The sequence below is a fragment of the Pelodiscus sinensis genome, unplaced genomic scaffold, assembly GCF_049634645.1.
Source record: "Pelodiscus sinensis isolate JC-2024 unplaced genomic scaffold, ASM4963464v1 ctg34, whole genome shotgun sequence".
In the NCBI taxonomy this organism is placed as follows: domain Eukaryota; kingdom Metazoa; phylum Chordata; order Testudines; family Trionychidae; genus Pelodiscus; species Pelodiscus sinensis.
The window spans coordinates 6,958,356-6,982,955 of NW_027465849.1; the positions used below are offsets into that span (position 1 = coordinate 6,958,356).

The 24,600-nt window shown below is 69.8% G+C and overlaps 1 protein-coding gene across 2 annotated transcripts in view; it reads right to left on the reverse strand.

Annotated features, from left to right (window-relative positions):
* Nucleotides 1-8,678: 8,678 nt before the first annotated feature.
* Nucleotides 8,679-24,600, reverse strand: part of EXOC3L2 (exocyst complex component 3 like 2) — a 28,732-nt gene continuing 12,810 nt past the window's right edge. For both annotated transcript variants that reach the window (XM_075915366.1, XM_075915367.1), the window contains exons 2-12: nucleotides 23,448-24,127; nucleotides 20,431-21,058; nucleotides 19,371-19,485; nucleotides 18,604-18,714; nucleotides 18,158-18,258; nucleotides 16,880-16,990; nucleotides 16,551-16,686; nucleotides 15,065-15,187; nucleotides 13,482-13,637; nucleotides 12,662-12,783; nucleotides 8,679-9,591 (exon numbers count right to left, since the gene is read on the reverse strand). In XM_075915366.1, the coding sequence (XP_075771481.1) occupies nucleotides 9,300-9,591; nucleotides 12,662-12,783; nucleotides 13,482-13,637; nucleotides 15,065-15,187; nucleotides 16,551-16,686; nucleotides 16,880-16,990; nucleotides 18,158-18,258; nucleotides 18,604-18,714; nucleotides 19,371-19,485; nucleotides 20,431-21,058; nucleotides 23,448-24,108 (2,556 nt within the window). In that variant the 5' untranslated portion in view covers nucleotides 24,109-24,127 and the 3' untranslated portion in view covers nucleotides 8,679-9,299. The remainder of the gene's footprint in view (nucleotides 9,592-12,661; nucleotides 12,784-13,481; nucleotides 13,638-15,064; nucleotides 15,188-16,550; nucleotides 16,687-16,879; nucleotides 16,991-18,157; nucleotides 18,259-18,603; nucleotides 18,715-19,370; nucleotides 19,486-20,430; nucleotides 21,059-23,447; nucleotides 24,128-24,600) is intronic.

The following is a 24,600-nucleotide window of genomic DNA, read 5'->3' on the forward strand; positions in this document are numbered from 1 at the left end:
CCCATTATCACCCCCTCTTCTCAGCTGCATTACACTTTGCTCAGGAAAAAGGACAAACCCCTTTTTGGCAGCACTGCCCAGTGCGTGAGGTTGACACCCCTTCGCGAGGGCAGCTAAAACCCAGCTCTGTTTCCCCTGAGTCACACCAGGGTAATAACCCTTCCCTGCCCTGGTGTCAAAGCCTAGAAGTGAATTTCAGCCCCAAACTCCCCAAATTGATCCCCCCTGGCACGGCCGGAGGGGCTGCTGGTCCCTTAGGCAGAGTGGGCGTGTCTATGCAAATACGGTCTCCTCCTGAGGGCGGCTCCCCCAGTTCATCAGCAGATGGCAGCAGAGAGCTGCTACAGAGGCCGGCTGCCCATCCAATGTGTGGGGAGAGCCAGGTGCTGGGGGGGGCGTGTAATGCAGAGCAGAAGGGGGGGGGGACTCAAAGGAGCCGGCCCCCTCTCCTTGCACTCTCAGCTGGCCAAACAGGAGCTGGGCTGCCCCCCCCCCCCGCTCCCTAGGCTGCCCCCCACCCTGGAGCTGCAAGCGCTGGCAGGTCACAGAGCATGGCAGTCAGGATCCGGGGTGGATGGATGGAGGGCCCCGCTGCCCTGTCCAGGACTGTATCTCACCCCTCAGCTCCAGCCTCCTGCTACCGCGCTGGGCCCAGGGACCCACAGGGATCACGTCCCGCCTGCCGGGTGCTGAGCTCCTGAGCCTGGACCCCAGTTGCGGATTCGGCCCCATGTTTTCACATCCTCTGCTGCTTCTTGGCCTTTACCTGCCCCAGCCAGGCTGATCCCTCCCCCCAAGGAAAAGAAACAAAACAGGAAGCAGGAGCTGCAGCCGCCCAGGGTGTGAATTTGGACGGCAGGAAGTCCTGTGCCTCCGGCTGCTGCCCGGGGCGTGAGGCCAGGATGGCACGGTCCGAGTGCGGGGCCTTCGCTTGGCCGAGGGATCGGTGCCCGAGGAAGGAGGCCAGCAGCGGGGAACCGGGCCCGGCTGCCGTCACAGCAAACCCTCGACCAGTGGGATCCTCCCCGGTGCCATGTACCCTGCCTGACACATTGCACCCCAGGGACGCGTCCGCCGTGCGGTGCGGGGAAATCGGCAGAGCTCCCTCGCATGCAACAGGAGTGGAAACACCCCCCGAGATGTTCTGATGGGAGGCTCATGCCGGCGGATGCGGGGAACGCGTCACGGCATAAACTCTCCTGGTTGCCTAGTGCGCAGGGTGACAATCCTATTTCAGCGGTGCTGTGCAAACAGAATAATGTCCCAGCCAATGGCGTTAAAACTCGGTGCTTCCCCTAGGGCCAGCTTCCCCTAAGCTGAGATCAAGTCTGCGTGGGAAGAACAACGGAAACTTTAAAACCCAAATAATCATGAGGCGGAGGGTTGTTTTAGATGCCCCCAAAGCATCCAGGTTCCACAATCCTGAAAGAAGGTTTGTTGGGATAAAAAAATCAGGAGGCGGGGTCAAAGCCACCATAAAAAATACAAACACAATTGGAAAGTGGGGAAGCTGAAAGCACAGAGTTCAAATCAGCAGTTAGGAGATGCAGATGGTTGATGAGGGAAGCTAAAGGTATCAGGGGCTATGACCGGTGGGGCTAGCAATGGAATTGGTCCAGTACTAGCCAGGGTGGGAAAACTATCAATCGTGATTCAAAAAAGGCAGAAGTGTTCAATATGTATTCCTGTTGGATAATGTATCCCCATCTTAGAGTGACAAGGAGACAGTTTCTAGATGTTAACCGGAAAGTATTCCATTTTAAAGTGGAATATGTTTAAAAGCCGCAGCACCAGAGCATCCTCCTGCACCCCTAAGGCCCTCATCCTCAGCCCCACTGCAGAGCCCCCTTCCCCCCACCCTAGCCCAGTGAAAGCGAATGAGCAAGGGTGGGGGGAGAGCGAACGCCAGAGCGGGGGGACGGGGGAAGCAGGTGAGTGGGGGCAGGGCCTAGAAGAAGGAGCAGGGAAGGGGCAGGGAACCCCCCCTACCAGGCTCAGTTTACAAGAGAGCCTGGGCCATTGTAGCTGCTGGACTAGGGCAGCCTCCCCTCAATGAGAGTCATCCAAAATCGCCATCCCTATCCGAGCACTGGTGCAGTGCCAGGGAAACTGAGGCACACACGCAGAGTAACAACCGGACAATACAGGACAGTAGAACCCACCTGCACCGTAACACGGGAACAGCATGACTACACTCCCCACTTTGTCACTCCCCCCCGGTTTTACATTCATTAGAGGGGGGTGGCATGATGGAGGAAGCAGAAGCGCCCAGGGGCTGTAATTACGCCCGTGCTCTTTCCTCGTTTCCTGACCGATGGTGTGATGAAAGCGCCCCGAGCAGCCGCCGCACATCCCTGCTGGCGCACTCCCAGGGCGTGCCGAGCGGCAGGAAACGCACCCAGAATAGCAAGGCCTGACGCAACGTCGGCCCACGCGGCAGCCGGGCACCATCCTCGGCCCTGATTTAGAAACCCCCCAAAATCCACTCGGGGACACAGGCGACTTCCTCCCGGGACTCCCGCAGGGCATGGTGCCCGCCCCCCCAGGGGCTCCGCCTCCCCGCGCCCCCACGGCCCTCGCTACCCGCCTCAAATTCCTACCAGGCGAGGGACAACACACAGCTGCCCGCCCAACACCCAGTCCCTCGCCCCGCGCATCCACACGCTGTGCCCCAGCCATGCCAACCGCCGTGGGCGCGAGGGTGGTCCCCGCCTATGCCCCCCTCGTTCAGGGGCACCACGAGGACGAATTTCTGGAGCGATGCGCGAACACCTGGGATACCCCGAGGGTGTGTTCACGCTCCCCATGGACAGCCTAAGCGCCCCCCTCGGTTCCCCTCCAGCTTCAACCACTTCCTCCCTCCGTTAAACTTTCTCTAGAACATCCCCCCCGTGACAGCGCATCGGGGATCCCCCCGATCCTGCACCCCCGTAGCAGCCAGAACAGACTCCGCCAGCCAGGAGAACCGGGGGGTTTATTGCTTCTCCGGGATACAGCACGGCACAGCTGTGATGCGGTTACAGGAGTCAGGGCCAGATGCCTCAGACCCTTGGGGTAGGGGATCCATCGCCCCTCAGCACCCAGCTTAGTCTGTTCCCTTCATGTACCCCAGCCAGAAACTTCCTTGCTCCCAGACCCTGTCCCCCAGCCAGGTGGCCGTCTCCCCCTCCCTCCCTTTGTCTCTCCCTCTGGGAAGAGCCTTATTATCTGCGCAGGCTGCGACTGGGTGTCTGGGCCAATCCACATGTGGGGGAGTCAGTGGGGATCACACAGCACAGGGCCAGGGAACCCCATTACAGAGCAGACAGCCCCCCCACTACGCCACACCCCCCCAGGCTCCACTTCCTGCGCCACCATCAGCTCCAGCCGTGCCCCCCGACAGCCCGCTGCGTACAGGCGACCCCCCGGTCCCCCCCGCAACCCTCTCTGATCCTGTCGCCACCCCACACATCACAGATCCCGTCAGCTCCAGCCGTGCCCCCCGACAGCCCGCTGCGTACAGGCGACCCCCGGCCCCCCCTGCAACCCTCTCTGATCCTGTCGCCACCCCACACATCACAGATCCCGTCAGCTCCAGCCGTGCCCCCCGACAGCCCGCTGCGTACAGGCGACCCCCCGGTCCCCCCCGCAACCCTCTCTGATCCTGTCGCCACCCCACACATCACAGATCCCGTCAGCTCCAGCCAGACCCTCGCCTGCCCCAGAACGAGCTCCGAGGAGCAAATCCGGGACCTCCCTAGGACGCTCCACTGGGGAAGTAGAACACGTGGAACCGGCCACCCAGATACCGGTTTCACCTCAGCTTTAAAACCCCTCGGACCACCCCCCCCCCTCGTTCGTGGGATCCCAGGGCGGGCAGGGACCTCAGGAGTTCGAGTCCAGCCCCCTGCCGAAAGCAGGACCCACCCTGACTCAATCAGCCCAGCCAGGGCTTGGTCACGCCAGGACTTAAAAACCTCCAGGGATGGAGATGCCCAGCCCAGCGCCTCCCCGCCTGCCTAGGGAAAGAGTTTGTCCAAATATCCAACCTGGACCTCGCTGTGTTGTAGTGTCAGTACCTCGCTGTGTTGTAGTGTCAGTACCTTGCTGGTTGCGGTGCTTGGCCCCGTGGGCGACTCGTACTGGCAGCTGTCTGTAAGCACGGCCCAGCGGGGGCACCTTGTGGGCCCCCATGACAGTGACGGACCAGGTCCTACGCTTACGGGAAGGGAGGGAACAAAGGAAGTGCGTGTGGGGGGAAGGGGCAGTTGCTGGCTAGCGAGCATGAAGGGAAGAGACTAAGCTGGGTTTGAGGGGGCGATGGACCCCCTAACTCAAGGGGTCTGAGGCACCCTGGCCCTGACCCCTGTAACCACATCACGGCTGTGCCGGGCTGTATCCTGGAGGAGCAAACCCCCTCTGTTCGACTGGCTGGCCGGACTGCTCTCGCTGCTCCGGGGGTGCAGGGTCGGGGGGATCCCCGACGCGCCGTCACACTCCCCCGCTGCAACTTGAGACCGTTGCTCCTCGTCCTGCCCCCCCCCCCGAGAACAGCCTCTCTCCACCCTCCTCGGAACCCCCCTTTCGGGAGTCGCAGGCTGCTCTCAAATCCCCCCTCGCTCCTCTCTTCTGCAGGCCAAACAAGCCCCAATCCCTCCGCCTCTCCTCCAGGTCGTGTGCTCCGGCCCCGAATCATTGTGTTCCCCCTCCCCCCCCCCCGCGCTGGACCCTCTCCAATGCGTCTGTCACCCACACACCTAGGTCACTTAGCCCACGTGCAGAGAGAGCTAACAGGGGAGCTCTACAGCCTAAGCTGCGAGCCAGCTGGCTTTTAGCTCAAGCCAGAGAGTCTCCTACAGGACGCTCCGAAGGTCGCAGGTTCAAATCCGCCCAGTGGCAGTTACATGCCCACATCCTTTCTGTACTGGGGGGCCCAGAATTGGATGCAACGCTCCAGAGGTGGCCTCCCCAGGGCTGAATGAAGGGGATTAATCACGTTGCTAGATCTGCTGGCAACACCCCTGTGAATGCAGCCACACGTGCTTCTTAAAGCCGGCCAACCCATGGTGGTGGAACGGCGAGGGGGGTGCCAGGATAGCTCCGGTTGTGCCCTGCTGCCTCCTCGGTGAGCCAGGGACGTGCTGTTTTGTTACTGCTGCATCCGGGTCACCAGCCCTCAGGCCGGGGCAGGGCACAGACCACGGCTAGACCCACCGAGCAAAGAGCAGGAAAGCGAGAGCTAAGGGGCTGCCTGAGCCCTGCCCCCGCCCGCCCCCAGAGCTGGGGGACAGTGTCTGGACACGGTGCCCAGTGGGGACGCAGCGCAGATATTCCCCACCTCCTGCCGCAGGGCTCCCTGCGGGGCATCACCTGCCCTGGTAAGCAGCATTCCCTGTACACTGGGGGCTTGGGCGGCCCCCCAGGAGAGAGTCCAAGGCCACCCTGCTGATTGGCCGAGTGCCCACAGCTCCGTTTGTGTTTCAACGGGTGGTGCACATCTCCGCCTGCCTCGGTGCACAGCACAAAATTTATTCTGCACACGGGAGCAACACAGCCTGGCACAGGAGCCGAGCCGGGCTGCTCGGGGGAGGCCAGGCCTGCCCGGGGAGGGAGCCGGCAGTACTCAGCTGCTAGCCTAGCCAAGGGAGGGCCGAGAGGGATGTGGGAGAAGCGGGGCAGCCCAGGCCCCCGCTGGCAGGGTCCTGCCCCGCACCCGCCGCTGGGACACAGCCGGGCCTGCCGCAGGCCAGGCCCGCCCCCACGCGGCTGGGTTGTTTTGGAGGAAACGCGGCCGGCGCAGCAGCTTTTCCTGCACTGCCCAGAGGACAACCCCCCCCCCCAAGCCCGGGGCCTTGCGCCAGGCTGCGGCTGGGGAAGGCTCCCCATTTCCCATCCCCGCACTGAGCCCCCGGCGACCCCCGCCCTTGCCCCCCGGCCCCCCCGCGGCCAGGGGCCCGAGGGAGCAGCCCCGCGCCGGGCCGTGCAGGGGGCAGGTATTTATAGCGCCGGCTCCTTCCTCCCCAGGGCGTCACGCAGCTTATTATAGCCACGTGGCCGCCGCGCCCGGCCGGCCAGACGCGGGCAAAGGGCCAGGAGGGCAAAGGGCCACGCTGGCCCGGGGAGGGACGTTCCTGGAGGGATGCTGTGGCCCGGGGGCCAGGGGTTGATTGGACCCTTCGTACCCCCCACTCCCCGCTTGCCCCCAGCCTCCCCCCCCCGCCAGCCTGGTCGCCCTGGGCTTGGGGCAGGGGGAACGCGGCTTTAATGACTCCCAGGTACATTGCAACCGGGGGGCCTCAGGGCGGGGGGGACTGTGGAGGCACTGGGGGGGGGATCAGGCCAGCCGCAGCCAGGGGGCTCAGCACCAGGAAATGTGGCACCAGGGAAGGGGCACTGGCCTCCACTGATAGCTGGGGGGCACCTGCTGGGGACCAGTGTGTGGGGTGTGGGGGAGCCTGGCCCAGAGCAGTGGGAGGAAGGGAGCTGGCCAGGAGCAGTGGGGGGGGGGGGGTTGCCTGGCCTGGAGAGGGGAGCAGTGGGGGGGGGGACTTGGCCTGGAGGGAGGGGGCTTGGCTGGAGCAGTGGGGGGGGGCATGGCCTGGTGGGGGGCTTGGCTGGAGCAATGGGGGGGCTGGTTTGCTGGGGCGGGGGGCTTGGCTGGAGCAGTGGGGGGGCTGGTTTGCTGGGGGGGCTTGGCTGGAGCAGTGGGGGGGGGCATGGCCTGGTGGGGGGCTTGGCTGGAGCAATGGGGGGGCCTGGCCTGCTGGGGAGGGCTTGGCTGGAGCAGTGGGGGGGGCTGGTTTGTTGGGGGCGGGGGGCTTGGCTGGAGCAGTGGGGGGGCTGGTTTGCTGGGGGGGCTTGGCTGGAGCAGTGGGGGGGCATGGCCTGGTGGGGGGCTTGGCTGGAGCAATGGGGGGGCCTGGCCTGCTGGGGGGGGCTTGGCTGGAGCAGTGGGGGGGGCTGGTTTGTTGGGGGCGGGGGGCTTGGCTGGAGCAGTGGGGGGGCTGGCCTGGTGGGGGGGCTTGGCTGGAGCAGTGAGGGGGGCTGGTTTGCTGGGGGGGGCTTGGCTGGAGCAGTGGGGAGGGGCTGGCCTGGTGGGGGGGCTTGGCTGGAGCAGTGGGGGGGGCTGGTTTGCTGGGGGGGCTTGGCTGGAGCAGTGGGGGGGGCTGGTTTGCTGGGGGGGGCTTGGCTGGAGCAGTGGGGGGGGGCTGGTTTGCTGGGGGGGGCTTGGCTGGAGCAGTGGGGGGGGCTGGCCCGCTCTCTCACCATTCTTCTCCCATCAGCAGAGTTTCGAGCAGGGCGGGTGGCTCCTTCCTCCCCCTGTTTACATGGGGCTGGCGGGTGCCGGGCGGCCCTGATGGATGTTTGTGTCCGAGGCCGGATCTCAGCAGCCGCACGCGCCAGACCCCCACCCCCCACCCCCGGGTGAAGTGATGCCGGGGCACAAGGGAGCCGGGGCAGGGACACGCCTGCATTGGGGGCCCTGGGGGCTGCACTGTGGGTTGGGGGACCCCGCGTGGGGGGAGCCCCGGTCTCCGTCCGCGTGCAGAATGAATTTTGTTCCAGGCCCCAATGTGGTGCTCCGCGCACCACGGAGGTGACGGGCGACCCAGCCCCTCCCTAGGGCTGCACGTAGGCACACGGCCCACCTGTGGGGGGGGGTTAGGATGGGGGGGCGGGGGCTCTGAGTGGAGGTGCGAGCTCTGAGATGAGGCTGGGGATGAAGGGTTTGGGGTGCAGGAGCAGGGCTCAGGGCAGGGGTCAGCAGGCGTTGGGTGTTGGAGGGGGGCTCAGGGCTGGGCTGGGGGGCAGGAGTTTGGTTGCAGGAGGGGGCATGGGGTGTGGGGCGCTTACCTGGGGCCGCCCTGCACTTGGGAGCTGTGGGGACAGAGGGGCGGGGGGAGGGGCAGCAGTGTGTGGAGACCCCCCTGCCCCCCGGCAGGGCTGGCCTCGAACACAGGGGGCCCACGCTGCAGCCTCTTCCTTCACCGCACCCCACATGGGGCTTATCAGGCAGCTGGGGGCCCCTTGGCTGTGGGTCGGCATTGGGGGGTACTGGAAGAGCTGGGGGGCAGGGGTCTGATAGTGACAAGCTCTGGCCTGCCTCCCCGTCCCCATACCTGGTCCCCAGAGCTCTCCCCCCCCCCAGCTCCCCTTGACACTGGCCACAAACAGGTGGGAAGAGCGCTGGGGTCCCCTCCCCCGACCGGCCCCAGCCCCCAGCGTGCGGGAAACCTCCCCCCCCGACCCCCCCCCAGCTGACAGCACGCAGCCTGATGACTTTCCCAGCTCTGCTCCCAGCACACGCAGGAATTTCCTTCCTCCCGCCCTGGACTCCAGCGGCTTCCCTGGAGCGGTCCAGGGCTGGGGGGGCAGGGCGGGGGGGCTCGCCCCCACCTCCCCCTTTCTGGGAGGGCCCAGATCCCGGCTGCCTGGGGGCCGTGGGAAGAGACGGCTCCCTGCCTGGCTGCCACGTGGCGTGCCCCGGCGCGGCCGGGCCAGGCGGTTCCTGGAAAACAGCCGGCCTGGGCCAGGATGTGCCGGGGGCAGGAAGGAGAGGTCCCGGTGGGGTAGGGTTGGGACAAAGGGTCACCCCGTGCGTGTGAGCCGGGCAGAGCCCGGAGGGGACACAGGCCCTGGCACCGGCCCCGGCCCCGCGTTCGTGCCGGGCCTGGACAATGGAGGTGCACGGCCCCACGCACCTTTAAATTAACGTTTATTCTCGAGCGGACAGTTACAGACGGCCCGGGAGCCCGGCGCGGCCGCAGCCCATGAACGGGCAGCCGGGGGCAGCACAGAGGTGGGGGGCTCGGACTTGGGCGGCAGAGGGTGTAATGAACCCAGAGGTGGGGGCTACGGGGGGCTGCCAGCCAGCCTGCCCCTCCTCTGTGGGGCTGGCAAGGCCCAGGCTGGCGCAGCGTTGCCCTGGGGTGGGCGCGGGCAGGGCGGATGGAGGGACCCCCGGGGGAGACAAAAGGGACACAAAGGGCCGGGGGGTTCCTGTCACCCCCCTCTGCTGCCCACCATGCCCTGGGCAAGGAGTGACGGCCGCCTGCCCACGGGCAGGGCTGCCCACCCCCACTGCTCGGGGACAGGGCTGGGCACCAGCGCCAGGGTGACACAGGATGAGGCCGGCCCCACCCCGGACGCGGCTGCCCCAGTTCGGTCCCCGGGCACGGAGGAGAGCGAGGCCGAGACGGCTGGGCAGGAGCGGGGCCGGGCTGCACGCTCCAGGCCCGGCGGCTGTGGCTGGCACGGCCGAGGGGCAGGCATCCGGGCGGGCGCTGGGCTCCGCGGGAGGGACCCGGCTCACACCCGGCTCACACCCGGCTCTCAGCCTCATGCTCTCCGGGCGGAGGCGGGCGCAGGCCTGGGCGTCCCTGGCGCAGCCGGCCCAGGCAGGCCAGGCGGGCGGGCGGCAGGCGGGGCAGGGCCCCCGGGAAGCAGCGCACGTCGCGGGTGGCGGCGATCTCCGAGAAGAAGGCCCGTTCCCGGCACAGCGACAGGCGGCTCCCGCTCAGCTCCAGGTCCTTCACCACGCCCAGGATCTCCTGGCGCTGGGCCTGGCCACGCAGCCCCCGCACGTCCAGCAGGGCTGCCACGTGCTTCTTCCTGTGGGGACACGGAGAGGGGAGGGGGCAGCTCAGAATGGCCCCCGTGTGGCACGGCACCGGGCACAGACAAAACACCGGGCACGCACCACGGCACCGGGCAGACAAAACACCGGGCACGCACCACGGCACCGGGCGCACTCCCACCGGGCCCAGGGGAACAGCCACGGCACCGTGCACACGTCCACTGAGCACAGCCACGGCACTAGGCACACGCCCACCAGGCACAGGCCATGGGGACTGAGCCGTGTCCAGAGCCTGCAGCCAGGGCATGGCCCAGGGAGCCGGTGAGGGTCGGGCCAGCCACACCCCGGTCCCATGGTACGTCTACACTAGCTCATTAATTCGAGCAGGTAGGCAAATCAGGCAACCGGAGTTGCAAATGAAGTTCAGGATTTGAACATCCCGGGCTTCGTTTGCATGTTCCCGGGGGGCGCGGGACATTCCCCGAGGAGCGAGGGGCCGCTCGGCCTGAGGACGGAGCTCGGATCAGCGTCTGACGGCCGCGGGCAGCTCCTCGGACTAGGGGCATTTCAAAACGGCGCCCGGGCGGGAAGATGCAAATGCAGCCGGGGTATTTGAATCCCAGGCTTGATTGGCAACTCCAAATGCCGACCCTGGCCTCCCTCGCTCGGACTGGGGGGCTAGTGTAGACGTACCCATGGGCCCAGCCAGGAGGGGGCGATGCCTCAGCCTGGCCACTAGGGGGGGTGAGCCCCGCCCCGCCCCGGGGGCAGGGAAGCAGCCAGGGCGAGAGGGGCTGGGGGGTGCAGCTGTCCCCCCCCCCCCGCAGCCTTCACAGCCCTGCCCACCCAGGCTGACACTGAGCCCAGCAGAGCCACAGGGCAGGGGGAGGGGGAGCCATTGGCCACAAATAAATGCCCCCCGGCAGCCCCCCCCGGGGTGTCAGCCTGGAGCCCCCCAGCATCCCCCATCAGCCCCCCCGGGGTGTCAGCCTGGAGCCCCCCAGCATCCCCCGTCAGCCCCCCCGGGGTGTCAGCCTGGAGCCCCCCGGCAACCCCTCTCAGCCCCCCCAGGGTGTCAGCCTGGAGCCCCCCGGCATCCCCCGTCAGCCCCCCCGGGGTGTCAGCCTGGAGCCCCCCGGCAACCCTCGTCAGCCCCCCCTTGGGTGTCAGCCTGGAGCCCCCCAGCAACCCTCGTCAGCCCCCCCCGGGGTGTCAGCCTGGAGCCCCCCAGCATCCCCCGTCAGCCCCTCCCGGGGTGTCAGCCTGGTGCCCCCCGGCAACCCCCGTCAGCCCCCCGGGGTGTCAGCCTGGTGCCCCCCGGCAACCCCCGTCAGCCCCCCGGGGTGTCAGCCTGGAGCCCCCCGGCAACCCCCGTCAGCCCCCCCAGGGTGTCAGCCTGGAGCCCCCCAGCAACCCCCGTCAGCCCCCCGGGGTGTCAGCCTGGTGCCCCCCGGCAACCCCCGTCAGCCCCCCGGGGTGTCAGCCTGGAGCCCCCCGGCAACCCCCGTCAGCCCCCCCAGGGTGTCAGCCTGGAGCCCCCCAGCAACCCCCGTCAGCCCCCCCAGGGTGTCAGCCTGGAGCCCCCCAGCAACCCCCGTCAGCCCCCCCTTGGGTGTCAGCCTGGTGCCCCCCGGCATCCCCCGCTAGCCCCCCAGGGTGTCAGCCTGGTGCCTGCGGCAGGACGCCCGCCCCCCCCCCCCCCCGAAGAGACGGGCCGTGCGTGGGCGGCTGCCCAGCTCTGCGGGGCTGGAGTTTATTTAAAGGCTGGAAGCTGGCGGCGCCCTCGCACTCGGCCCAGCCCGGCCCACGGGGCTCCCACAGGGCTGCGCCACGGGGCGGGGGAGGGGGCTCTCTGCACCGGCGGGCACCCGGCCCGGAGCTGGACCTGAGCACGGCCCTGCTGGGGTTCCTCCGGCCCCCCGAGCGCCGCCCGCCCGCCAGCTCCAGGCGGGGAGATGCGCCCGGCGCCCTGCCAGCTTCCTTCCTCCGGGCGTCCGCCGCGGCGCTGGCTGCAGCCAGGAACACCGAGCCCCAGGGCCGCCGCCTGGGAACCTCTGCCGGGAAGGGGACTGGGTCCCCTCGGAGGGATCCTCTCCCTCCACCTGCCCCCGATCCACCCCCAGGGCAAGGCCAGGCCAGCGGGTGGGTGGATCGTGTGGGGCCGGGGGCGGCTTCTACATCTGAGCCCCCCGCCCCATGCCCAGGCCTTTCCCTCCGGTCTCCAAGACCCAGCCTGCCCCCCGGGCGGGGGGAGTGCCCAGCATTGGGCAGGGTCCTGGGTATTTTTAGCGCCCCGAGGCCTGGCACTCCGGCAGCCCACCTCCGGGCTGGGGGGCCACGGTCCGGCAGCTGCAGAGGGCGTGCTGAGGGGGCCGTGGCCTAGAGCAGCAGGCAGAGAGCCTGGAGCAGGACAGAGATCGGGGGCTAGAATCAGCCGCTGGGGGGTCCCTGCGGGGGGCTGCCGGTGCGGGGAGCAGCCGGAGGGTGTTTCCCTTGGGTTGCGGTCGCTCCTGCTGCTAACGCTGGGCGGGGGGGTGGGCAGTGACTTGCCCACTTCCCACCTGGTAGGAGCAGTGAGCTCACACCTGCCTCTTGCCCAGGCCCAGCCGGGGCGACCTGCGGAACTCCCTGCCACAAGACGCATGCGGTCACAAGCTGGGCCTGGCCAGGTGCATGATGGGAGCTCACTGTCCCCCAAGGGCACCAGCTCCTGGACTCACCCACTGCTCTGAGCCCACCTCCCAGGGCCAGCGGGAGCCATGGGGCAAAGTGCAGTCAAGTGAGGGGTCATCCCCAGTCCCCCCAGCCCCTCCCCAATGGCAGCGCCCGCCTGGCTCACCCCAGGGCCACCTGCTGCCCCAGCCTCAGCGCTGCAGTGCAGCCACCTCTGGGGCGAGCCCCGGCAGCCATTCAGCCCAGAGGGAGGGCGGGAATGGAGGAGGGTGTGATCGCCCACCCCACTGCCTGCTGAAGTGGGGCGCAGGGCAGAGGCACCCACTGCCCCACCAGCAGCAGCCCAATGGCCAGGGCTGGCCCCACAGCGGGCGGGCACTGCCTAGAGGACCCCCCGCCCCGTGGGCCGATGTGGGGTCCCCAGCCACTCACCGGACGTCAGGGAAGTCCCGCACCAGCACCCCCACCTCCATCTGGATGGAGGGCGTGTCCTCCAGGAGCAGGATCTCGGCCAGGTGCGGCACGGCCGGGTTCAGCCAGGACGATGTCGACTCCTGCCAGCAGGGGGCGGTCAGAACGGGGCTGGGACCCCTCCCGCCCCCCCGAGATGCTCGGGCTGGCGCCCCCCAGAGAGGCCGCAGGGACAAAGACATGGAGCTGAGACCCCCCAAATCCCGGGGAACCCAGCCATGGGGCTGAGACCCCAACCCCCCAAGGAACCCAGCCGTGGGGCTGAGACCCCAACCCCCCAAGGAACCCAGCCGTGGGGCTCCACCAAGCGGCTGCCTGACACCCAGGGCGGCATGGCCCAGCAGGCAGGGCTGGAGGCTGGAGTCACCGCCTCGGCAGGGAAGGCCAGGCCCGTCACTGCCTTGCGCTGTGCCTCAGTTTCCCCTCCCACCCTATTCACGCGGGGAACTCCAGGGGGCCGCATGTCTGTGCAACGCCCCAATCTCGGCCCCACCCCACACGGCGGCCACAGGCCATGCGGGGCGCTCCCCCGCCACTCTCACGGTCGGACCCCACCGCCACGTCCCAGCTGGCTCTCCCAGGCCCTGCCCCATGGCAGGAGGGCTGTGCCCACCCTTCCCGCTGTGCTTGGCACTGCCCCAGCACCCCCCTCCGGGCAGCCCGCTGACCAGCCCCCCTCCAGAGGGGCTTCCCAGCAGGCCCCAATCCACCCCACGGGATACCCCGGAGACTCAGCCCCACGGGCAGGCTGCCCCCCCCACACGCCCCCCAGCCTGCTCACCAGCCGGGCGAAGAGCTCCTGCAGCTGCCGCCCTTCGTCCGCCAGGCGGGTCGCCACCTTGGCTCGCATCTTGGCAGTGCGGCAAACCAGCCGGACCTGGAGCAGGGGCCGGACATACTCGACCAGCACCCGCCGGTGCACCTCGTTCACCAGGGCCTGCGGCACACGCAGCCGGCTCAGCCCCGACACGCCCCAGGGCACCCCACAACCCGCACAGCCCGGCCCCGGCCAGCCCGCCTGGGCCAAAGCAGTGCATGCTGGGAAAGCAGGGCAGCTGGCCCGTCATGCCTCAGCGAGGACAGGGCGACACCAGGCGTCCTGGGCAGCACTGCACTGGGGCTATTCCCTGCCCCCAGGATCCATAGGTGGGGTGGCCAGGGCGCACTGCACTGGGGCTATTCCCTGCCCCCCAGGGCCCATAGGGGGCGGATCGGGGGCGTGGCCAGGGCACACTGCACTGGGGCTATTCCCTGCCCCCCAGGGCCCATAGGGGGCGGATCGGGGGCGTGGCCAGGGCTCACTGCACTGGGGCTATTCCCTGCCCCCCAGGGGCCATAGGGGGCGGATCGGGGGCGTGGCCAGGGCACACTGCACTGGGGCTATTCCCTGCCCCCCAGGGCCCATAGGGGGTGGATCGGGAATGTGGACAGGGCACACTGCACTGGGGCTATTCTCTGCCCCCCAGGGCCCATAGGGGGCGGATTGGGGGCGTGGCCAGGGCACACTGCACTGGGGCTATTCCCTGCCCCCCAGGGGCCATAGGGGGTGGATCGGGAATGTGGACAGGGCACACTGCACTGGGGCTATTCTCTGCCCCCCAGGGCCCATAGGGGGCGGATTGGGGGCGTGGCCAGGGCACACTGCACTGGGGCTATTCCCTGCCCCCCAGGGGCCATAGGGGGGCGGATTGGGGGCGTGGCCAGGGCACACTGCACTGGGGCTATTCCCTGCCCCCCAGGGCCCATAGGGGGCGGATCGGGGGCGTGGCCAGGGCACACTGCACTGGGGCTAATCCCTGCCCCCCAGGGCCCATAGGGGGCGGATCGGGGGCGTGGCCAGGGCTCACTGCACTGGGGCTATTCCCTGCCCCCCAGGGGCCATAGGGGGCGGATCGGGGGCGTGGCCAGGGCTCACTGCACTGGGGCTATTCCCTGCCCCCCAGGGGCCATAGGGGGCGGATCGGGGGCGTGGCCAGGGCTCACTGCACTGGGGCTATTCCCTGCCCCCCCAGGGGCCATAGGGGGCGGATCGGGGGCGTGGCCAGGGCTCACTGCACTGGGGCTATCCCCTGCCCCCCGGGGCCTTGGGCGTCAGAGTATCAGGGGGAACTTGTCTCATGTCAGAGACGGGGAGGGGCCGGGCCAGGGCAGGGGCGGGGCCTGGAGAGGCCCCAGGGCTCTGGCGGGGGGGGGGGGCAGGTCAGGCAGCGGGGGGACGGGGCAGGAGCAGCGGAAATTAGGCAGCAGAGGAGCACGCGGGGTCAGGCGGGTGCCCACCCCAGGGTGGCACCACAGCCTTCGGGGAGGGGGCATCCGGACAGCCAGAGCCGCCCCCCCCCCCGCCACGCCCTCGGCAGCCCCCACCTGGTACGGCTCCCGCTGCATCGGCCGCAGCTTCTGGGCGTAGTCGGCGAGCAGGGCCGCGATGGCGTCGAAGGGCTCCGAGCTGCTCAGCCACTTCCTCTTCATCAGCTTGTGGAAGTAGGGCTGCGAGGGGAGGCCAGGCTCAGCGCCAGGGCGGGGGCACAGCCGGGCACCCCCCCCCACCCTTGCTCTGCGGAATGGGGCCAGGATCCTTGGGGCGCCCAGCCCTCTGCCCCCCGGGGCAACCTCCTTGCTATGCTGGTACCACGCACGCCTGCCACCTCGCCGCCCTCGGCTCGCACGGGCCCGGGGATCCCCTCCAGCAGCCTGCTGCGAAGGGGTAAATAACCCCCCTGCTCCCACGCCCCTCTCCCCTTTCCCAAGCTGATCGGACCCCGTCCGCCTCGTCCCGGCTCCCGCGGCCGCCTCCTGGGACTGGAAAAGGCTCCGAAAGGGCAACCCAAACGAGGAGGGGTTTGGAACGGCTGCCGGAGGAAGCAGGCTTAGAAAGACGGGGACTTTTCAGCGTAGAAAGGAGGAGACGCAGCGGGGAGAGGAGAGAGGTCTACACAACCCCGGCAGAAAGCGAAGGAGGAAAAGTTACGTCCTTGTCCCCATAACGTAAGAGTGAGGGGGATCACACACTGAAATGAGCAGGCAGCAGGCTGAAAGCAAACGTAAGGGAGTTTTTCTTCACACCGCACAGAGTCAACCCGCGGAACTCCTCGCCAGAGGATGTTGGGAACATAAGAACATAAGAACGGCCGTACTGGATCAGACCAAAGGTCCATCTAGCCCAGTAGCCTGTCTGCCGACAGTGGCCAGAACCAGGTGCCCCAGAGAGGGTGGACCGAAGACAATGATCAAGCGATTTGTCTCCTGCCATCCCTCTCCAGCCTCTGACAAACAGAGGCCAGGGACACCATTTTATCCCCTGGCTAATAGCCTTTTATGGACCTGACCTCCATGAAATTATCTAGCTTCTCTTTAAACTCTGTTCTAGTCCTAGCCTTCACCGCCTCCTCTGGCGAGGAGTTCCACAGGTTGACTACGCGCTGCGTGACGAAGAATTTTCTTTTATTAGTTTTAAACCTGCTACCCATTAAGACCAGGAAGACCAGGACTTTACCAGGGTTCAAAAAAGAGCTAGATACATTCCTGGAGGATCGGTCCCTCAATGGTAGCCGGGGGGGCAGGGATGTATCAGAGGCTGGGCATGGGGAAGGACCACTGGATTCCCAGTTCTGTTCGCTCCCTCTGGGGCACCTGGATGTCGGCCAACAGGACACTGGGCGAGATGGTCCTTTGGTCGGGCCAAGCCTGGCAGTTCTGACGTTCCTGCCCACGTCTCCGGACCGGGGCGACCCCCTGCAGACGTGGGGGGCCCAGGCGGAGGCAGGGCGTTCCACCGGCTCTCTCTCGGCCTGCCCCGTTCCCGAGGGCTCTGGACGCTGCCCCCCGGAGGACCCCAGCCTGCCCCACCTACCCGGAGCTCCTCGAAGAGCTGCTGGGCCAGGACACGGTTGCAGAGCCGGGTCACCTTGTCCAGCGTGGCGCTGGCCTGGCTCCGGGGGCCCTCGCTCTCCGGGTGGCCGAACCGCGCCAGCTGCTCCACGTAGTCCCTGGGGGAGGGGCGCCCGTCAGCACGCTGGCCCACAATGCATTGCGGCAGCGGCCCCTCCAGCCACGGGCCCCACGGTCCAAATGGGGGGCACGGCCGGGATCTCGGGGCGGGGGGAGCCCAGCAGGCCGAGGGACATGGCTAGGGAGGGAGCCCGGGGGGCCGGGCAGCCCTGGTCCGTGTGGGCCCCTCACCTGAAGGGGGGGCAGCAGTTGACGAGCATGATGGTCCTGCCCAGGTAGCTGTCGGGGGGGGGGCCGCTCTCGCCCGGCCTGTCGTGGAACCGCTCCACCTTGCTCTGAAAGCTGCCAAGGGGAGAAACCGCACGGGCTGCAGGGTGTGTGGGGCGACCCCCGGTCCCCACCAGGGACAGCCCAGGGGGGTCCCCACCCCCCCACCAGGGACAGCCCGGGGGGTCCCCACCTCGCCACCAGAGACAGCCCGAGGGGGTCTCCACCTCCCCACCAGAGACAGCCCGGGGGGTCCCCACCTCCCCACCAGGGACAGCCCGGGGGGGTCCCCACCCCCCCACCAGGGACAGCCCAGGGGGGTCCCCACCCCCCCACCAGAGACAGCCCGGGGGGGTCCCCACCCCCCCACCAAGGACAGCCCGGGGGGGTCCCCACCTCCCCACCAGGGACAGCCCGAGGGGGTCCCCACCTCCCCACCAGAGACAGCCCGGGGGGTCCCCACCCCCCCACCAGAGACAGCCCGGGGGGGTCCCCACCTCCCCACCAGAGACAGCCCGGGGGGTCCCCACCCCCCCACCAGGGACAGCCCGGGGGGGTCTCCACCTCCCCACCAGGGACAGCCCGGGGGGGTCCCCACCCCCCCACCAGGGACAGCCCGGGGGGGTCCCCACCCCCCCACCAGAGACAGCCCGGGGGGGTCCCCACCTCCCCACCAGAGACAGCCCGAGGGGGCCCTACCCCCATACCAGAGACAGCCCAGGGGGGTCCCCACCCTCCCACCAGAGACATCCCGGGGGAGTCCCCACCCCCATACCAGAGACTGCGGAGGGAATCCCTACCCCTGTACCAGAGATAGCCGGGGGGGGGGGGGGGGGTCCCACTCCCGCACCAGAGACAGCCCAGAGGGATTCCCCCTTCCTATACCACAGACACCCTGGGGGATCCCCATCCTACCCCCCATCCTGGATCCAAACCAGGGGGGATCCCCCCCTCTGCCCAGGAAGGGCACCCTTGTACCCCCAGTGCCCCGTCGGACGGCCCCTCGGGGCGGGACCCCGGCTCCCGCCCAGCGGCCGACGTTGCGGGTTCGAACCCTGCGCAGCCAGACGCGTGGGGCCCGCCGACGGGCCGGCAGGTAACAGTCCGATCACAGGGCCAGTCTCGCCGAGCTGCCCCGGGGGCTGGCCGGGCCGGGGGAGGGGGCTGACCCCCTCCATGGGCAGCTCTTACACCCTGCCCCCCCAACGGGAAGCCCCCCAACGCCGGCTCCCAGCCCGGTACCTCTGCAGGAACTCGGCCAGCCCGGCCAAGCAGCAAAGCCCGATCCGCACCCCGAACTCCGGCGTGATCCGGGGGGCTCTGTCCGCGTGGGTCTTCAGCACCTGCGGGGGGGAGGAGCAGGCTGCTGAGCTGCTGTGGGAGCCCCTCCCCGCGGTCGCTGGGCACAGACTGGGGGGCCCTGGGCCCGACTGACTCACCCCAACAGCAACAAGGAGGGGGCCCAGCCGGGGCTGCCTGAGACCCCCCGCACCACCAGGGGCAGGTGGCGCTGAGGGGGGCTGGCCAGGGGGCAGTGGGGGGCCGACGCTGGCTGTGTGGCAGAGGGGAGCCCCATGCAGGACCCACTGCACAGCTCACGGGGGGCCCGGGGCCCGGCCCGAGGAGGGGTAGACGGGGGGGGGCAGGGCCAGGCTCGGGGTCCCGGCGCGGCCCTGCCCCGGACGTACCGAGATCACCCGGCTGGACAGCTGCTCCTGGCTGTGGTCGCGCCCCAGCTCCTGCGCCCAGCGCTGCTCCTCCTCCCGCAGCTCCCGGCTCAAGTCGCCCGCGATCTTGGCCTAGGGGCACACGGAGAAGGTGTCGCGGGTTGGGGGGCCCTTCGTGGGGCAAGGGGGCTGGGCTACCCAGGAACCCCCCAGCCGGCCAGCTCCCAGCCGGGCCCTGCAACCTGACCCCCAGGAGCCCCTCCAGCTGCTTGTTAAAGGGGTGGACACCCCCGTCCCTGGACAGCCGGGGGGAGCCCCGCTCTCTGCCCACAGGCATCACACGGAGGGGAAGAGAAGGGGGCAGTAAGCGGGGGAGGGGCTGGTGCGGGGCAGCAGAATGGGGCTGGAGGGGGGGTTCTGCGAGGGAGAGGCAGGAGGTGCCACGGGGGGGGCTGGGAGCTCTGCGGGGGAGGGGCGGGAGGTGCCACGGGGGGGGCTGGGCGCTCTGCGGGGGAGGGGCGGGAGGTGCCACGGGGGGGGGCTGGGAGCTCTGCGGGGGAGGGGCGGGAGGTGCCGGGGGGGGGGCTGGGAGCTCTGCGGGGGAGGGGCGGGAGGTGCCACGGGGGGGGCTGGGCGCTCTGCGGGGGAGGGGCGGGAGGTGCCGGGGGGGGGGGGGGCTGGGAGCTCTGCGGGGGAGGGGCGGGAGGTGCCACGGGGGGGGCTGGGAGCTCTGCGGGGGAGGGGCGGGAGGTGCCACGGGGGGGTGGGGGTGGAGGCGCCACGGTTACCTTGACGGCCGCGACGCAGGCTTCCTCCAGGCGGCGCTGGGTCTCGGGGGGCAGCAGAGGCTCCTGCTCATGGGCGCTGCGCAGCGGGGCCATGTCCAGCCGCCCCAGCACCTCCCTGGGGGCAGGCGCAGCCATGGGGGCAGGGCGGCTACATGGGTCATGTAGCCCCCCGCCCAGTGACAGCGCACGGGGACCGGTGCCAGGCCCCGCCCCTCCCCCCGCACCCCAGTGCCAGGCCCCACCCCTCCCCCCTGCTCCCCAGTGCCAGGCCCCGCCCCTCCCCCCTGCACTCCAGTGCCAGGGCCCCCGCCCCTCCCCCCACACCCCAGTGCCAGGCCCCGCCCCTCCCCCCTGCACTCCAGTGCCAGGGACCCCGCCCCTCCCCCCTGCTCCCCAGTGCCAGGCCCCGCCCCTCCCCCCTGCACTCCAGTGCCAGGGCCCCCGCCCCTCCCCCCACACCCCAGTGCCAGGCCCCACCCCTCCCCCCTGCTCCCCAGTGCCAGGCCCCACCCCTCCCCCCTGCACTCCAGTGCCAGGGCCCCCGCCCCTCCCCCCTGCTCCCCAGTGCCAGGCCCCGCCCCTCCCCCCTGCACTCCAGTGCCAGGGCCCGCTCCTCCCCCCTGCACTCCAGTGCCAGGCCCCGCCCCTCCCCCCTGCTCCCCAGTGCCAGGCCCCGCCCCTCCCCCCTGCACTCCAGTGCCAGGGCCCCCGCCACTCCCCCCGCTCCCCAGTGCCAGGCCCTGCCCCTCCCCCCGCTCCCCACTGCCAGGGCCCGCTCCTCCCCCCTGCACTCCAGTGCCAGGCCCCACCCCTCCCCCCTGCTCCCCAGTGCCAGGCTCCTGCCCCTCCCCCCTGCACCCCAGTGCCAGGATCCCCGCCCCTCCCCCTGCACCCCAGTGCCAGGGCTCCCACCCCTCCCCCCTGCTCCCCAGTGCCAGGCTCCCGCCCCTCCCCCCTGCTCCCCAGTGCCAGGCTCCCGCCCCCCCTCCCCCTCCACTCTCCTAGTGCCAGGTACCCGCCCCAGAGCCCCACCCTCCAGCGCCGGGTCCCAGCGCCTGACCTGGGGTAGGTGTTGCAGTGCCAGTCCAGGAGGAAGTAGAGCTCGGCGATGGAGAGGCTGCCCTGGCTGATGCTGCCCAGCAGCCGGGCCAGCGCCCGGTGGTAGCTGCGGGCGTAGATGTCCAGCGCCTGGTACTCGGGGGGGTAGGCCGGCAGCTGGTGGCTCCGGACGGCGCCCAGGTCCTCCACCAGGCAGCGGCTCAGGCGCTCCACCTGCCCCGCCAGGGGGCCGCCCTCCGCGCACTGGCCCAGCCGCTCGCCCACCGCCCGCTCCACCGCCTCGGCCCACTGGCGGCGCATGGCCCGGGGCCGGAGCCCCCCGGCGCCGCCCCCCGGAGCCGCCTGGCACCGCCGGTCCGCCGCCTCCTCCTGCTCCACCACCCGCACCACCTGCTCCAGGGGCGGGTGGGCGCCGCGGGCCGCCAGGGCCTCGGCCAGCACGGCCCACAGCTCCTGCAGCAGGGCCTCGTAGAGCAGCGCCACGTCCTTGGCCTTGCGGCTGCCGGCCTGGCCACCCGGCCCGGCCTCGCCCGCCGGGGCCTCCTGCCCGCACTCCGCCTCCAGCTCCAGGATCTGCTCGTCGGCCGCCGGCAGCTCCCGCCGCTGGATCAGGGTCAGGATCTCCAGCACTGCGGGCAGCGGAGCCCAGCGGTTAGCGCGCACCCGGCGGGGCTGGCAGGGGCTGTGGGCGGGAGTGGGGGGGGCAGGAAGGAGCAGCGTTGGCAGAGCTGAAGGGGGGCAGGGGTGAGCAATGAGGCTGGTAACTGGCATGAGGGGGGGGTGAGGGATCAGGAGCATGGCACATGGCCCAGCACCGGGAGGGGGGGGGGAACGGCCTTGCCCAGCTCCTGGCATCTGCTACCAAGCGGGCAGGCTGGGGGACAGACAGGGAGGGGCGCTCGGCCAGCGGAACAGCCCAGGGCAGGGGAACCTTTCTCCAGGCATGGGAAGGCAGGCCAGGCTCTCGGGTGGCCTCTGCCCGTGACCTGCATCTGCCCTCACCTGTGGCAGGACCCTCCAGGCCAGGAAAGGGTCACCCAGCCCCACCGGGGCTGCCCTCTGCTTCCCCCATCCTGTGTGCTCCAATTACCCAGCTCTGCTCCGGGCCAGCTCCTGCGCCCGCAGACTCTGCCCCGGGTGGGAGAGACCCTCCCGGGGTGGCACCCGCAGTACCCGGCCCCTCGGGCGCCCTGCAGGGGACTGTCCACTGGATTCCCGCGCCCGGCCCCTCGGGCACCCTGTAGGGGACTGTCCACTGGATTCCCGAGCCCGGCCCCTCGGGCGCCCTGTAGGGGACTGTCCACTGGATTCCCGAGCCCGGCCCCTCGGGCGCCCTGCAGGGGACTGTCCACTGGATTCCCGCGCCCGGCCCCTCGGGCACCCTGTAGGGGACTGTCCACTGGATTCCCGAGCCCGGCCCCTCGGGCGCCCTGCAGGGGACTGTCCACTGGATTCCCGCGCCCGGCCCCTCGGGCGCCCTGCAGGGGACTGTCCACTGGATTCCCGCGCCCGGCCCCTCGGGCGCCCTGCAGGGGACTGTCCCCTGGATTCCCGCGCCTGGCCCCTCGGGCGCCCTGCAGGGGACTGTCCACTGGATTCCCGTGCCCGGCCCCTCGGGCGCCCTGCAGGGGACTGTCCACTGGATTCCCACGCCCGGCCCCTCGGGCGCCCTGTAGAGGACTGTCCACTGGATTCCCGCGCCCGGCCCCTCGGGCGCCCTGTAGGGGACTGTCCACTGGATTCCCACGCCCGGCCCCTCGGGCGCCCTGTAGGGGACTGTCCACTGGATTACCGCACCCCGGCCCCTCGGGCGCCCTGTAGGGGACTGTCCACTGGATTCCCGCGCCCGGCCCCTCGGGCGCCCTGTAGGGGACTGTCCCCTGGATTCCCGCGCCCGGCCCCTCGGGCGCCCTGCAGGGGACTGTCCACTGGATTCTCGCGCCCGGCCCTGCAGGTGCGGAGGCCGGGGGCAAAGCAGGCCTGCAGGTGGGCACCAGAGACTGGCTTCCCAGATCTGCAGCCCCTGACGCGGGACTTTCCAAGGGTTCCCAACCCAGACTTCCCGCCCCTCCTCCCTCAGCACAGAAGGGCCCCCAGGCGCCCCCGGGATCAGAACCAGGAACCGGCTGGTTTTAAAGCAGAGACGTGGTGGTGGGGTGGGGAGATTTGCATCTCAAAGGAGCAATAGGGGAGCGGTGGCTGGGTTGGGCGCCCTGGGGCTGGACGCGGGGCCGTCTGGGGAGACAGGACGGCTCCAGCTGGCTGAGCCACGGGGGTGGGGGGGAGATGATAAGGAACCTGCCCACAACTAGCTGTTCTAGGCCCCAGGGCCGGCTATCTGCCCCTTCCCCATCGGGCCTTGCTCCCCACAGCCCTGAGAGTGGGGCTGGCCCCCCCCTTGCTGGCCCCCCCACAAGCTGAGCCCCAGGGAGGTGCCCGTCCCATGCAGACAGCTGTGGCCCGTGCCAGCTGCGCTCCCCTCCACCCCACCCGTGGATCTGGGGCTTTGCCATCACAGCGGCCACCCCACCCCGTTCCTAGGTCTGGAGCTCTGCTCCCAGGGCCGGGCTCCCCGCTACAGAGCAATGCCCTGCTGCCAGCCCCGCTGTGGGGACAGCCCACAGGGCAGGCAGGGAAACTGAGGCAGGGTGACTCATGGGCAGGGAAACTGAGGCAGGGAGACCCAAGAGCCAGGGGCAGAACCCAGGAGCCCTGGCTCTCAGCTCTGCCGATCCAACCACTAGACCCTGCTCCCCTCCCAGAGCCAGGACTAGACGCCCCCAGTCCGTGCACAATATGCCCTCTGAAGCGCGCTCGCCACCGTAGTGCGGGGCCAGACCTGGCACCCAAGGGCTGGACTCCCCAGCAGGGAGGGAGGGGGCAGAGGGGTTATGGGGCAATGCCTGACGGGGGAGGGGAAGGGCGGGCAGGCTGGCTCCCTAGGATGGCGCATTGGGACCGTCCCCAGCACACGCCGGCTCCCCCCAGCCGCAGCCCGGTGCCCCCGCGCCGGCTCACCCGACAGAGGCTCTCTGGCCGTGGCGACCGTCTGCACCTCCTGGGCGCCGGGCGCTGGCTCCGGTGCCTCGGGGGGGCTGGGCTTGTCGGCCAGCGACGCCCGGCGCGCCCGGCTCCCCAGGCTCAGCTTGAGGAAGGACATGCGCTTGGCGGGCTCGGGGGCGCCGGCGGGCTCGGCCGGGCAGCTCTCCGGCCCACCCGGGCTCTCCCTCCGGCGCCCGTTGAAGCGCTGGAGGAGGCTGAAGTCCTCGGAGCAGCGCCGCGCCATCGCCATCTGCGGCTCCCCCTCCAGCAGGCGGCCGAGGAAGGAGCGCCGCTCGGGGGCCTTCTCCTTGCCCGCCCCCTTCTTGGCTTTGCCCAGCCGGAAGGGGGACAGGCCCACCAGCTTCTCCAGCGTCGCCCGGCGCCGGTAGCGCCCGTCCAGGCTGCCGGTGAAGAGGGCGCGCTCGAAGCCTCGGCCCTCCTCCTCCGCCGCCTCCTCCTCCTCCTCCTCCAGGAAGGGGTTCCGGCCGCCCAGCGAGGAGTCGCCCGCGTTCTCCACCAAGTCCTCCTCGAAGGGGTTGGTGCTGCTCTCCTTGGCCAGGATCAGCTGCCCGGGGCTGCCCGCCGCCCCGTTGGCCTTGGCCATCTTCAGCTTGTAGGGGTTCTTAAGGACCGGCATGGCCGCCGCTGCCCGGCACCTGGCAACACGGGATAGGGTCAGGCTCCGAGCCCGTCGCAGGCCCCGCGCCCCATCGCACATGCTGGGGGCCCCGTGTCACACCCCCTGTACCCCACGGCATGTCCTGTACCCCGTATCACACCCCCTGCACCCCATTGCACGTCCTGTACCCCATATCACACCCCCTGTACCCCACAGCATGTCCTGTACCCCGTATCACACCCCCTGTACCCCACTGCATGTCCTGTACCCCGTATCACACCCACTGCACACCATTGCATGTCCTGTACCCCGTGTCACACCCCCTGTACCCCATTGCACGTCCTGTACCCCGTATCACACCCCCTGCATTCCATCGCATGTTCTGTACCCCGTATCACACCCCATGTACCCCACGGCACGTCCTGTACCCCATATCACACCCCTTGCATTCCATCGCATGTTCTGTACCCCGTATCACACCCCATATACCCCACGGCACGTCCTGTACCC